The sequence below is a fragment of the Dendropsophus ebraccatus genome, chromosome 3 (genome assembly GCF_027789765.1).
Source record: "Dendropsophus ebraccatus isolate aDenEbr1 chromosome 3, aDenEbr1.pat, whole genome shotgun sequence".
Lineage (NCBI taxonomy): Eukaryota > Metazoa > Chordata > Amphibia > Anura > Hylidae > Dendropsophus > Dendropsophus ebraccatus.
This window is the reverse complement of record NC_091456.1, coordinates 194,676,182-194,689,465: the sequence shown is the minus strand read 5'-3', so window position 1 is coordinate 194,689,465 and position 13,284 is coordinate 194,676,182. Positions and strand designations below refer to the sequence as shown.

General features: G+C 41.5%; 1 protein-coding gene across 1 annotated transcript in view; it reads left to right on the top strand.

Moving 5' to 3' along the window:
* Positions 1-12,778, top strand: part of LOC138786726 (zinc finger protein 665-like) — a 118,384-nt gene extending 105,606 nt beyond the window's left edge. Inside the window, exons 3-5 of the mRNA XM_069963736.1 lie at positions 3,289-4,661; positions 5,704-5,709; positions 12,030-12,778. Coding sequence (XP_069819837.1) covers positions 3,289-4,661; positions 5,704-5,709; positions 12,030-12,485 — 1,835 coding nt within the window. The 3' untranslated portion in view covers positions 12,486-12,778. The remainder of the gene's footprint in view (positions 1-3,288; positions 4,662-5,703; positions 5,710-12,029) is intronic.
* Positions 12,779-13,284: the final 506 nt, after the last annotated feature.

Below are 13,284 nucleotides of genomic sequence, written 5' to 3'. Positions count from 1 at the left end.
CTTATCTATGGAATAACAGAGGGATAGGACTGGAGAGGTGAGGGATTCTGGGAGTGATGTCATCATGACATCATTCTTATCTATGGAATAACAGATGGATAGGACTGGAGAGGTGAGGGATTCTGGGAGTGATGTCATCATGACATCATTCTTATCTATGGAATAACAGATGGATAGGACTGGGGAGGTGAGGGATTCTGGGAGTGATGTCATCATGACATCATTCTTATCTATGGAATAACAGATGGATAGGACTGGGGAGGTGAGGGATTCTGGGAGTGATGTCATCATGACATCATTCTTATCTATGGAATAACAGATGGATAGGACTGGAGAGGTGAGGGATTCTGGGAGTGATGTCATCATGACATCATTCTTATCTATGGAATAACAGATGGATAGGACTGGAGAGGTGAGGGATTCTGGGAGTGATGTCATCATGACATCATTCTTATCTATGGAATAACAGATGGATAGGACTGGAGAGGTGAGGGATTCTGTGAGTGATGTCATCATGACATCATTCTTATCTATGGAATAACAGATGGATAGGACTGGAGAGGTGAGGGATTCTGGGAGTGATGTCATCATGACATCATTCTTATCTATGGAATAACAGATGGATAGGACTGGAGAGGTGAGGGATTCTGGGAGTGATGTCATCATGACATCATTCTTATCTATGGAATAACAGATGGATAGGACTGGAGAGGTGAGGGATTCTGGGAATGGATGGAGTGATAGTAATGTGTCTCTCCATACACAGGATTACACAGTAGTGAAGAAGTCCTCTAGTGGGCGCTGTGGGGCCCCTGGGTGTGAAGGATGGGGAAGAACCTTGAGCCCAATCCCGGGGCCCCTGATACATGAGGAAATGGAGGAAGAGAAGATCCTAGAAGTCACCAACAAGATGGTGGAGCTGCTGAGTGGAGAGGTGAGACTGTGGCTGCTGGGAATGCTGGGACATTATACAGTAACACCACTGGAGGGGTGGGGGGGATGACTGTGTGACCATTGTGTGTGTCAGGTTCCTATAAGGTGTCAGGACGTGGCGGTCTATTTCTCCATGGAGGAGTGGGAGTATGTAGAAGGACACAAGGATCAGTACAAGGATGTGATGCTGGAGGATCAGCAGCCCCTCCCATCAGCAGGTAATAGACAGGACTATATACACACCTCCTCTCTGTATTATCTGGATGGAAAGAATGAATTCAGTCTCTGTATGTGTTCCCTCCAGTCAGATCCAGTAAGAGAACAGCACCAGAGAGATGTCCCCGTCCTCTTCTCCCACAGGATCAGGATCAGGTAGATTGGTCTTGTTTTATCCTACAGTGTTATATGATTTGGGTTCGACGGGTCTGGCGGAAAAAAAAAATTTCAGACTCTAAACCCGAAGTTGAGTCCAGACTTGAGCCTCATTGAAATCAATGGAAACCTGAATTTTGAATCCAAAAATGTCTAAAATAGTTGTAGAAAAGGGTTAATGAAAGGTTTGACTGGTACTTGATCCAAAACAGTGATGACCAGGTCCTAGACCCCACGTGGACTGAAGCCCCTGACAGTCCGGAGGAAGATGTGGTGGACACACAGCAGCTGATCCACGGACATTGTGGCCCCCACAGCGCTCCTAATAAATGGATGTTTTTGCCCCTCCTTCTCTTGTCCGTCAGACATTCAGGCACCCCCTAAAGGCAGAATGGCAGTAGGACATGTGACTGCTGCTATTATACCCTGGGGTCACATGTCCTGTCTGACCAATCACAGCCAGGCCCCTATGAAGCATAGATTGCTGACTGGATACTGAGCTGTCACCTCACCAGCCTTTCAACAAACTTTATTGTCCAAACTACCAACCCTTTCACGGACAGTCACACGGACCATGATCTGGTTTGTATGACTATGAATTTAAATGATATTTATTTTTGGGTAAATGCAGCAACGATCAAACGACCAACGAGAAATCGGTCATCGTTTGTTTGGTGCCAAAACCAAAATCATCGTTAATCGTTCAGTGTAATTCAATCTCGTTCCCTCACTTGCTGGGATCAGATAGAGTAAACGATCATAGTAACAAAAGACCATCGTTCTGTGTAATATGGTGAACGATTTCAGGTTAACGATAAACAATCTTGTTTGTGAATCGTTAAAAGTCATTTAGTCTAATAAGACCCTAAAATTCCTGTTGTCTCATTTTTCCCTTTTTTTATTTTCTTGTATCTCATGAACCAGGGTGAAGTAATAAACTATACTGATGGCAGAAACATTACAGTAAAAGAGGAAGAGACAGATGACAGCAGTAATGAGCAGTATAAGGAGGACATCACTACAGGGAAGGATCTGAACTCTACTACTGATACTGACACAACATCAGAAGAGACAGATGACAGCAGTGATGAGCAGTATAAGGAGGACATCACTACAGGGAAGGATCTGAACTATATTCATGCTTCAGACACCACATCAGAAGAAAAAGAGATGTGTATGAGTGGTGATGAGCAGTATAGGGCGGACATCACATCATATAAGAACTCTCTTAATGCTACAGATATAAGGGAAGAAGAAGAGACAGATGACAGCAGTGATGAGCAGTATAAGGAGAACAACACTACAAGTAACCACCCTGGTGAGTAGTGACCACAATATGCAGAGAAAACTATTGACAGTGATCATTGGATCACCCCCATCCAAATTACCCGCCCCCCCATATGTTTCAATAATTGCAAGGAACAGCAGGGGGCAGCAGTCCGGTTTACGGGAAGCAGTGGCTACTTGTTGTCTTGAAGTTGTCTTTTATGTCCTGAAGACTGAGAGTGTGGAAGTGATATGTACTGGGGGGGCACAGTGTGTATCAGTATTATATCTGGGGGGGGGCAAGTGTGTATCAGTATTATATCGGGGGGGGGGCACAGTGTGTATCAGTATTATGATATGACAAGGACAGAGGTGACAGCAGAGAGTAATGTGTCATTCTGGAAAGAATACACCACATCCTGCAGGACATACAGCAGCTGATAAGTACTGGAATGATTCGCTTTAAAAAAAAAAAAATATATATATATATATCAGTAATTCACAATAATTCAATATAATAACCTTGTGGTGTCATCAATGCTGAGAAATCCCTGTGGATGAGAGAATGTGGGATCAGATGGGGGGGGGGGGGATGGGGAGGATGAGGAGGAATTCTGGGAAAGCTGCAGAGATGTTCTATAAATAAGACGAGCGATATCTGCAGAAGCCGCACCGTTATATTATTCCTCACTAATAGAATGAGTTTCTTCTTGGCAGCTGAGTGTACCCGGAGATCAGAGGGACATCAGATATCTCCAGATATTACAGCAGATGGGCAGATCACACAAGATACATATGAAGAACCTTCTATTCCCCCAGATCTTCCCCCAGACCCTCACAGCAAAGATCTGCCATCTCATCCTGTTATACAAGTCCTGTCTACTGATCCATCACAGACTGCTAAGAAACACGAAAGTGATAAAAAGGATGTTCATACAGCAAAGAATCCATTTTTATGTTCAGAATGTGGGAAGTGTTTCAATCAAAAATCAAAGCTTATTGGTCATCAAAGATCTCACACAGGAGAGAAGCCATTTTCATGCTCAGAATGTGGGAAATGTTTTACTTACAAATCATATCTTGTTTCACATCAAAGATGTCACGCAGGAAAAAAGCCATTTACATGTCCAGAATGTGGGAAATGTTTTACCCACAAATCAAATCTTTTTGGGCATAAAAAAGTTCACACAGGAGAGAAGCCATTTTCATGTTCAAACTGTGGGAAATGTTTTAGAGTAAAATCACATCTTGTTGAGCATCAAAAAGTTCACACAGGGGAGAAGCCATTTTCATGTTCAGAATGTGGTAAATGTTTCACTGTAAAATCAAGTCTAGTTGTGCATGAAAAAATTCACACAGGGGAGAGGCCATTTTCATGTTCAGAATGTAGAAAATGTTTTACCCAAAAAACACATCTTCTTAAGCATCAAAAAATTCACACAGAGGAGAAGTCATTTGCATGTTCAGAATGTGGAAAATGTTTTAGCCACAAGTCACTTCTTGTGGAGCATCTAAAAATTCACACAGGGGAGAAGCCATTTTCATGTTCAGAATGTGGGAAATGTTTTAGCCTAAAGTCACGTCTTGTGAAGCATCTAAAAATTCACACAGGAGAGAAGCCGTTTTCATGTCTAGAATGTGGGAAAAGTTTTACTGTAAAGGCAAGTCTTACAGATCATCAAAGAATTCACAAAGGGGAGAAACCATTTTCATGTTCAGAATGTGAAAAGTGTTTTACTGTGCAATCAAATCTTGTTGAGCATCAAAGAATTCACACAGGAGAGAAGCCATTTTTATGCTCAGAATGTGGAAAGCGTTTTACTGTTAAATCAAATCTTGTCGTCCATCAAAAAATTCACACAGGAGAGAGGCCATTTTCATGTTCAGAGTGCGGGAAATGTTTTACTGTAAAATCAGCTCTTGTCGAGCATCAAAGAATTCACACAGGAGAAAGGCCGTTTTCTTGCTCAGAATGCGGGAAATGTTTTACTGTAAAATCAGCTCTTGTCGAGCATCATAGAATTCACACAGGAGAGAAGCCATTTTCATGTTCAGAATGTGTGAAATGTTTTACTGTGAAATCGGCTCTTGTTAAGCATCAGAGGACTCACAAATAAAAAAGCATAACAATGTATTCTATTGTCAAATGGAATATGTATATATATATATATATATATATATATATATTAGCAGCTAATAAAGATGGTGAATACTACTGCTATTGGTCGGTGTAACATTTGGGGGGCGGGGCCTATTGGGGTGAATATATATACATATATATATATATATATATATAGGAACATTATTGAGTAAAAGATATAAAACACATAATCCAATACTAAACATAAAGAACACAGAGAATAATAAAGTCGGAGACAGAAACCGTCTGATTTCTCCACAACAACTGATCACGTTTCTCCAGAGCGATTCCAGAAATATAAATGTCACCGTCTTCTGATCATTTACCAACAAAAACCCAATATGGGTCCAATAGTTGTATATCACTATCCCTCAGATTATATAGTAATACCGGGTGCAGGAAAATCCGCTACTATAACTAACGAAACACTATGCCGGAGATTTATCAAACATGGTGTAAAGTGAAACTGGCTCAGTTGTCCTTAGCAACCAATCAGATTCCACCTTTCACTTTCCAAAGAGTCTGTGAGGAATGAAAGGTGGAATCTGATTGGTTGCTAGGGACAACTGAGCCAGTTTCACTTTACACCGTGTTTGATACATTCCCCCCACAGTCTCCTGGCCTATTTATGTATATACGGAGATGAGGATTATTACACTGCCCTTCCAGCAGGCGGAGATAGTACTGGCTCTAGCTGCCTATGTGGTGCTGTACTGGTGCATCATGGGACTAATAGCAGATCTGAGAGAGAGAGAGGATGCAGCTTCATATCTGAAAGTCATAAAGGAGACTGATCAGAAGTCACATGACCCGGCTGCAGTAATGTAATGTGTGGACGCAGCAAAGCTGGAATGAAACAGATGACACTGCAGGAATAGTGGAGGTGAGTGTGCAGTATATGGGCAAAATAAATCCAGGAGTGCATCCCCTTCACGTCAGCCATACGGCTATATACGTTCCTTCTGCACATATCCCGTGCAGCAGGAACGTAGATAAACGTTCCTGACTGTGAAGGGGGTTTAATGTGACAGTTGATGTGACATATGACAGTCCCCAGACCCGAGCATAATGACAGGCAGCTGCGTCTCATTAACCTCCTTAAACGCCACAATGCAAAGCGATCAGAGCGTTTAAAGGGGTTATCCAGTGCTTCAAAAACATGGCCACTTTCCCCCTACTGTTGTCTCCAGTTTGGCTGGGGTTTTGAAACTCTGTTCCATTGAAGTAAATAGAGCTTAATTGCAAACCACACCTGGAGTCAACAGTGGGGGGAAAAGTGGCCATGTTTTTGTAGCGCTGGATAACCCCTTTAAGGTAGTCAGTGACAGGACAAGGACCTGCCACTGACTGATTATGCTGCGGGGGTCCCGATCACTTGTACGGGCACTTACCTCTGTCTTATCGGATCGGCGATCTGTGCATAGAGTCTGCTGTCAGGCAGACTCTATGCACAGATCGCCTATAATACTGATGAATGCTATGCTATGGCATACACATCACTATATGTAATCAGAGCATTGCATATATAAGCAGTAACGGATTATAATAGGTCCGTTTCGGGCGATAGCCCGGGGCCCTGAGCTCCTGGGGGGCCCATGGCCACCCAAAAAGAATTATACTGTCAGTGGTGTATTATCTATAGCTGCAGTAACACTGACAGAGCAAGAGTCCTTAGCCGTTGGCTCCCTCTGGTGGCTGCAGGCAGGGTTTTTACCTGCATCCACAAGAGGGCGCTCTCTCCCTGGTGTTCCAATTACATGCAGAGAAGAGGAGATGTTGGGAAATCAGGTGAGTATAATAATATTACCTGTGATGCTACCTGATGAGTATAATTATATATCACCTTTGATGATACCTGATACCCTATTCGTCCTTTTATGCTGCGTTTACATGCAACAATTATCGTTCGAATTTCCGCAATAACTATCGCATTTGAGCGATAATCGTTCCGTGTAAACACAGCAAACGATCAAGCGACGAGCAAGAAATTGTTCATTTTGATCTTTTAACATGTTCTAAAATCATCATTCGTCGTTCGCTAAAAATTCGCAGATCGCTTCGTGTAAACGATTCCCCCTATGTGAAAGATGGGCTTAAGCGATCTCAATAAGGATTTTTCTTACGAATTTTCTAGCGATTTATTAGTCTAATAAAAACCAAATCGTTACTTCAAAATCGTTAAACGATCGATTGGGCGAATTATCGCTCCGTGTAAACGCAGCATTACACAGAGCGATTATTTTTCAAATTTTCACGATAACGATGGCTTTTGAGCGATAATCGTCTGGTGTAAACACAGCTGACGATCAAGCGAGGAGCGAGAAATCGTTCATCTTGGTCTTTCAACATGTTCTCAAATCATGGCTGGTCCCTCGCTGATAATTCGCAGATCGCCTTGTCTTTCACAGATTCATCCTAGTGTGTAAGATGGATTAAAGTGATCATAATAACGATTTTTCATATGATTTATCTCTTTCTGTCTAAACGCTGATCGGCATAAAAAAAGAAATTATTACTTAGAAATCGTTAAAGGATCGATTGGGCGAATTATCGCTACGTGTAAAAGGAACATTAGGCCGACGCTGGACCTATCCGAATCATTGTAGATTGTCGCCAGATCCAATATCTGTAACACAAGACCCTGCCCGGTATATCACATACAGCAACTCATCTGTAATATCAGAGACCCCTCTTCTATCCCTTCTCTCTTCTATCCCTCTGGTCGTATATTTATATACAGAGATATGGCCGAGCACACAATGTCACCCAGAGCCATAGATGTAATCACATATATACAGCTCTACTGTGCACACATACAGCTCAGCTACATGTACATTACACACATACAGCTCAGCTACATGTACATTACACACATACAGCTCAGCTACATGTACATTACACACATATACAGCTCAGCTACATGTACATTACACATATATACAGCTCAGCTACATGTACATTACACACATATACAGCTCAGCTACATGTACATTACACAGCTCAGCTACATGTACATTACACACATACAGCTCAGCTACATGTACATTACACACATACAGCTCAGCTACATGTACATTACACACATACAGCTCAGCTACATGTACATTACACATATATACAGCTCAGCTACATGTACATTACACATATATACAGCTCAGCTACATGTACATTACACACATACAGCTCAGCTACATGTACATTACACACATATACAGCTCAGCTACATGTACATTACACATATACAGCTCAGCTACATGTACATTACACATATACAGCTCAGCTACATGTACATTACACACACATACAGCTCAGCTACATGTACATTACACACATATACAGCACAGCTACATGTACATTACACACATACAGCTCAGCTACATGTACATTACACACATATACAGCTCAGCTACATGTACATTACACACATATACAGCTCAGCTACATGTACATTACACATATATACAGCTCAGCTACATGTACATTACACACATATACAGCTCAGCTACATGTACATACACACATACAGCTCAGCTACATGTACATTACACACATACAGCTCAGCTACATGTACATTACACACATACAGCTCAGCTACATGTACATTACACATATACAGCTCAGCTACATGTACATTACACAGCTCAGCTACATGTACATTACACAGCTCAGCTACATGTACATTACACATATACAGCTCAGCTACATGTACATTACACACATACAGCTCAGCTACATGTACATTACACACATACAGCTCAGCTATATGTACATTACACACATACAGCTCAGCTACATGTACATTACACATATACAGCTCAGCTACATGTACATTACACATATACAGCTCAGCTACATGTACATTACACATATATAGCTCAGCTACATGTACATTACACATATACAGCTCAGCTACATGTACATTACACATATACAGCTCAGCTACATGTACATTACACATATACAGCTCAGCTACATGTACATTACACATATACAGCTCAGCTACATGTACATTACACATATACAGCTCAGCTACATGTACATTACACATATACAGCTCAGCTACATGTACATTACACACATACAGCTCAGCTACATGTACATTACACACATACAGCTCAGCTACATGTACATTACACACATACAGCTCAGCTACATGTACATTACACACATACAGCTCAGCTACATGTACATTACACACATACAGCTCAGCTACATGTACATTACACACATACAGCTCAGCTATATGTACATTACACACATACAGCTCAGCTATATGTACATTACACACATACAGCTCAGCTACATGTACATTACACACATATACAGCTCAGCTACATGTACATTACACATATACAGCTCAGCTACATGTACATTACACATATACAGCTCTGCTCCACACACATTACACACATACAGCTCAGCTACATGTACATTACACACATATACAGCTCAGCTACATGTACATTACACACATACAGCTCAGCTACATGTACATTACACACATACAGCTCAGCTACATGTACATTACACATATACAGCTCAGCTACATGTACATTACACACACAGCTCAGCTACATGTACATTACACACATACACAGCTCAGCTACATGTACATTACACACACAGCTCAGCTACATGTACATTACACATATACAGCTCAGCTACATGTACATTACACACAGGGCTCTGCTGCAGGCATATATAACACATACACAGCTCTGCTCCACACACATCACACACACACAGCTCTGCTGCATACACATCACTTCAGCTCATCCAGCACAGCAGAGTCCTGCATACACTGAGCAGCAGCCCCTGATCATGTGACTCCTCCTCCTCCTCCATGTGACTGATCACATGACTGTGACATCATGGCAGGTCGTGTATAGCTTTGCAGGTGGAGATATATATGTGCGGTAACCGCAGGGAGGAGCTGCGGAACAACAGGACCATTAACCCCTTCAGGACTGGATGGTATTAGGTATAAAGTGTTTTTTTCCCCCTATGGTTTCAAGTGATTCCAGATATATTACATTGTCTCCTCCTCTTCCCCTCCAGGATCCTCTGCTGATATCTTCTATATAAGAGACCGACCCATCAACCATGGAGAGAGACAGAGACAAGATGGCCGAGAGGATAATAACCCTCACCCTACACATACTCTTCCTGCTTACTGGGGAGGTGAGGGATTCTGGGAGTGATGTCATCATGACATCATTCTTATCTATGGAATAACAGATGGATAGGACTGGAGAGGTGAGGGATTCTGGGAGTGATGTCATCATGACATCATTCTTATCTATGGAATAACAGATGGATAGGACTGGAGAGGTGAGGGATTCTGGGAATGGATGGAGTGATAGTAATGTGTCTCTCCATACACAGGATTACACAGTAGTGAAGAAGTCCTCTAGTGGGCGCTGTGGGGCCCCTGGGTGTGAAGGATGGGGAAGAACCCTGAGCCCAATCCCGGGGCCCCTGATACATGAGGAAATGGAGGAAGAGAAGATCCTAGAAGTCACCAACAAGATGGTGGAGCTGCTGAGTGGAGAGGTGAGACTGTGGCTGCTGGGAATGCTGGGACATTATACAGTAACACCACTGGAGGGGTGGGGGGGATGACTGTGTGATCATTGTGTGTGTCAGGTTCCTATAAGGTGTCAGGACGTGGCGGTCTATTTCTCCATGGAGGAGTGGGAGTATGTAGAAGGACACAAGGATCAGTACAAGGATGTGATGCTGGAGGATCAGCAGCCCCTCCCATCAGCAGGTAATAGACAGGACTATATACACACCTCCTCTCTGTATTATCTGGATGGAAAGAATGAATTCAGTCTCTGCTCTAATACTTTAGATATTATAGTAAAAGAAGAAGAGACAGATGACAGCAGTGATGAGCAGTATAAGGAGGACATCACTACAGGGAAGGATCTGAACTATATTAATGCTACAGACATAAGGGTAAAAGAAGAAGAGGAGACATATGTGAGCGGTGATGAGCAGTATAAGGAGGACATCACTACAGCGAAGGATCTATACTCTTTTTATGCTAAAAACAAGATGGTAAATAAGGAAGAAGAGACAGACGTCTGGGGTTATGAACAGTATATGGAGGACATCACTACATGGAAGGATCTATACTATATTAATGAAACAGACGTGAGAGTTAAAGAAAAAGAGGAGACAGATGACAGCAGTGATGAGCAGTATAAGGAGGACATCACTACAGGTAACCGCCCAGGTGAGTAGTGACCACTAAATGCAGAAAACACTCACACATTCTACTCAGTCACCGGCTGTAACTATTCTGTGTGGAATATTTTTGCAAAGTAAATGTTTACAAAAAAAAAAATACAAAGTAGTTGTAGATGGAAGTTTTAGTAGATTTGGAATGTGCTGTAGGACGGGGTTGGATTAAAACAAGCCAAAAAGTGTAAAATTCTATTTAGTTTCTTCAACAGATAATCTGAGACTTTAGCACCATAAATTGTATAGATGCGGAAACCAGAAATGGCCGATTAGATGAGAGAAGAACGGACATTCCGGGAAATCAGAGAAGTAAGATTAGAGATGGGTCGGTAGTCAGCAGCACAGAATGGAGGGAGAGATGTTTCCTCAGTAGTGAGGTTATACCAGAGCAGAGGAAAGAAGGAAGAGCTGAGGAAGATAGCAGGAGGCCAACAAAATGTGCTGGGAATGTGGGATCAGATGGGGGGGGGGGGGGGGGAATGAGGAGGAATTCTGGGAAAGCTGCACTTAGAGATGTTCTATAAATAAGACGAGCGATATCTGCAGAAGCCGCACCGTTATATTACTCCTCACTAACAGAATGAGTTTCTTCTTGGCAGCTGAGTGTACCCGGAGATCAGAGGGACATCAGATATCTCCAGATATTACAGCAGATGGTCAGATCACACAAGATACATATGAAGAACCTTCTATTACCCCAGATCTACCCCCAGCCCCTCACAGCAAAGATCTGCCATCTCATCCTTCTATACAAATCCCATCTACTGATCCATCACAGACTGTTATACAGAATAAAAGTCACATAATGGATGGTGAACATAAAAGCGCTCATACAGAAAAGAATACATTTTCATGTTCAGAATATGGGAAGTGTTTTAGTCAGAAATCTGAGGTAGTTGAACATCAGAGATCTCACGCAGGAGAGAAGCTATTTCTATGCCCAGAATGTGGAAAATGTTTTTCTGAAAAATCAACTCTTGTTAACCATCAAAAAATTCACACAGGGGAGAAGCCATTTTCATGTTCAGAATGTGGGAAATGTTTTACACAAAAAATAAATCTTGTTGAGCATCAAAAAATTCACACAGGAGAGAAGCCCTTTTCATGTTCAGTATGTGGAAAATGTTTTCTCAAAAAATCTAATCTTCTTCAGCATGAAAGAATTCACACAGGAGAGAAACCATTTTCATGTTCAGAATGTCAGAAATGTTTTACCCAAAAATCAACTCTTGTTAAGCATCATAAAATTCACACCAAAGAGAAGCCATTTTCATGTTCAGAATGTGGTAAATGTTTTACCCAAAAATCAACTCTTGTTAAGCATCAAAAAATTCACACAGGGGAGAAGCCATTTTCCTGTTCAGAATGTGGGAAAAGGTTTACTCACAAATGTCATTTTCTTACACATCAAAGGTATCACACAGGGGAGAAGACGTTTGTATCTTTAGAATTTGGTAAAGGTTTTAGCCAACAATCAAATCTTGTTGATCATCAAAGAATTCACAAGGGGGTGAAGCTATTTTAATGTTCAGAATCTCAGAAATGTTTTACAAAAAAATCCACTCTTGTTGAGCATCAAAAAAATTCACACAGTTGAGAAGCTGTTTTTATGTTCGCAATGTGGGAAATGTTGTCCCCAAAAATGAAACCTTGTTCATTATAAAAATTCATACAGGGGATAAGCTGTTTTCATGTTCAGAATATAGGAAATGTTTTACTGTTAATTCAAATCTCGTGCAAGAGAGAATTCACAGTGGAGAGAAGCCATTTTAATGTTCAGAATGTGCTAAATGTTTTCTTTATATCAAGTAAACGAAGCTCAGGAAATACAAATTGTATATTCCAAGTAAAGATTGATATACAAACAGTCTGCTGGTGTCCTTGATTTGTCCATGTAACCAAACACAATGCCGGTGATTGGCTGAAGGCCGGCAACTGGGGGAAAACCGCGTCCTACAATCTGGTTTTATCCTGTTCCAGCCCTTTGATGCACGGATGTCCGGGTCAAATTAATGCAATGTTCCTCCCCGCCTTCTAAGAGCCATAGCGCTTTTACTTTTCCACCTACAGGGCTGGTTGGGGTCATTTTTGCGCCATGATCTTTAGTTTTTATTAATATCATATTGGTGTAACAGCAAAATTTTGATCGCTTTCCATAAACTTTTATCTGATATCATTTTAAAAAATCAGTATTCCTGGTGGGGTTTTTTTTTGTTTCGTTTACGCCGTTCACTGTGCGGGAACAATAATGTCAATAGATCAGGAAATTCCGCACGCTACGACATGAATTTTTTTTATTTTATTTATTTTTTTATTTTTTTTTC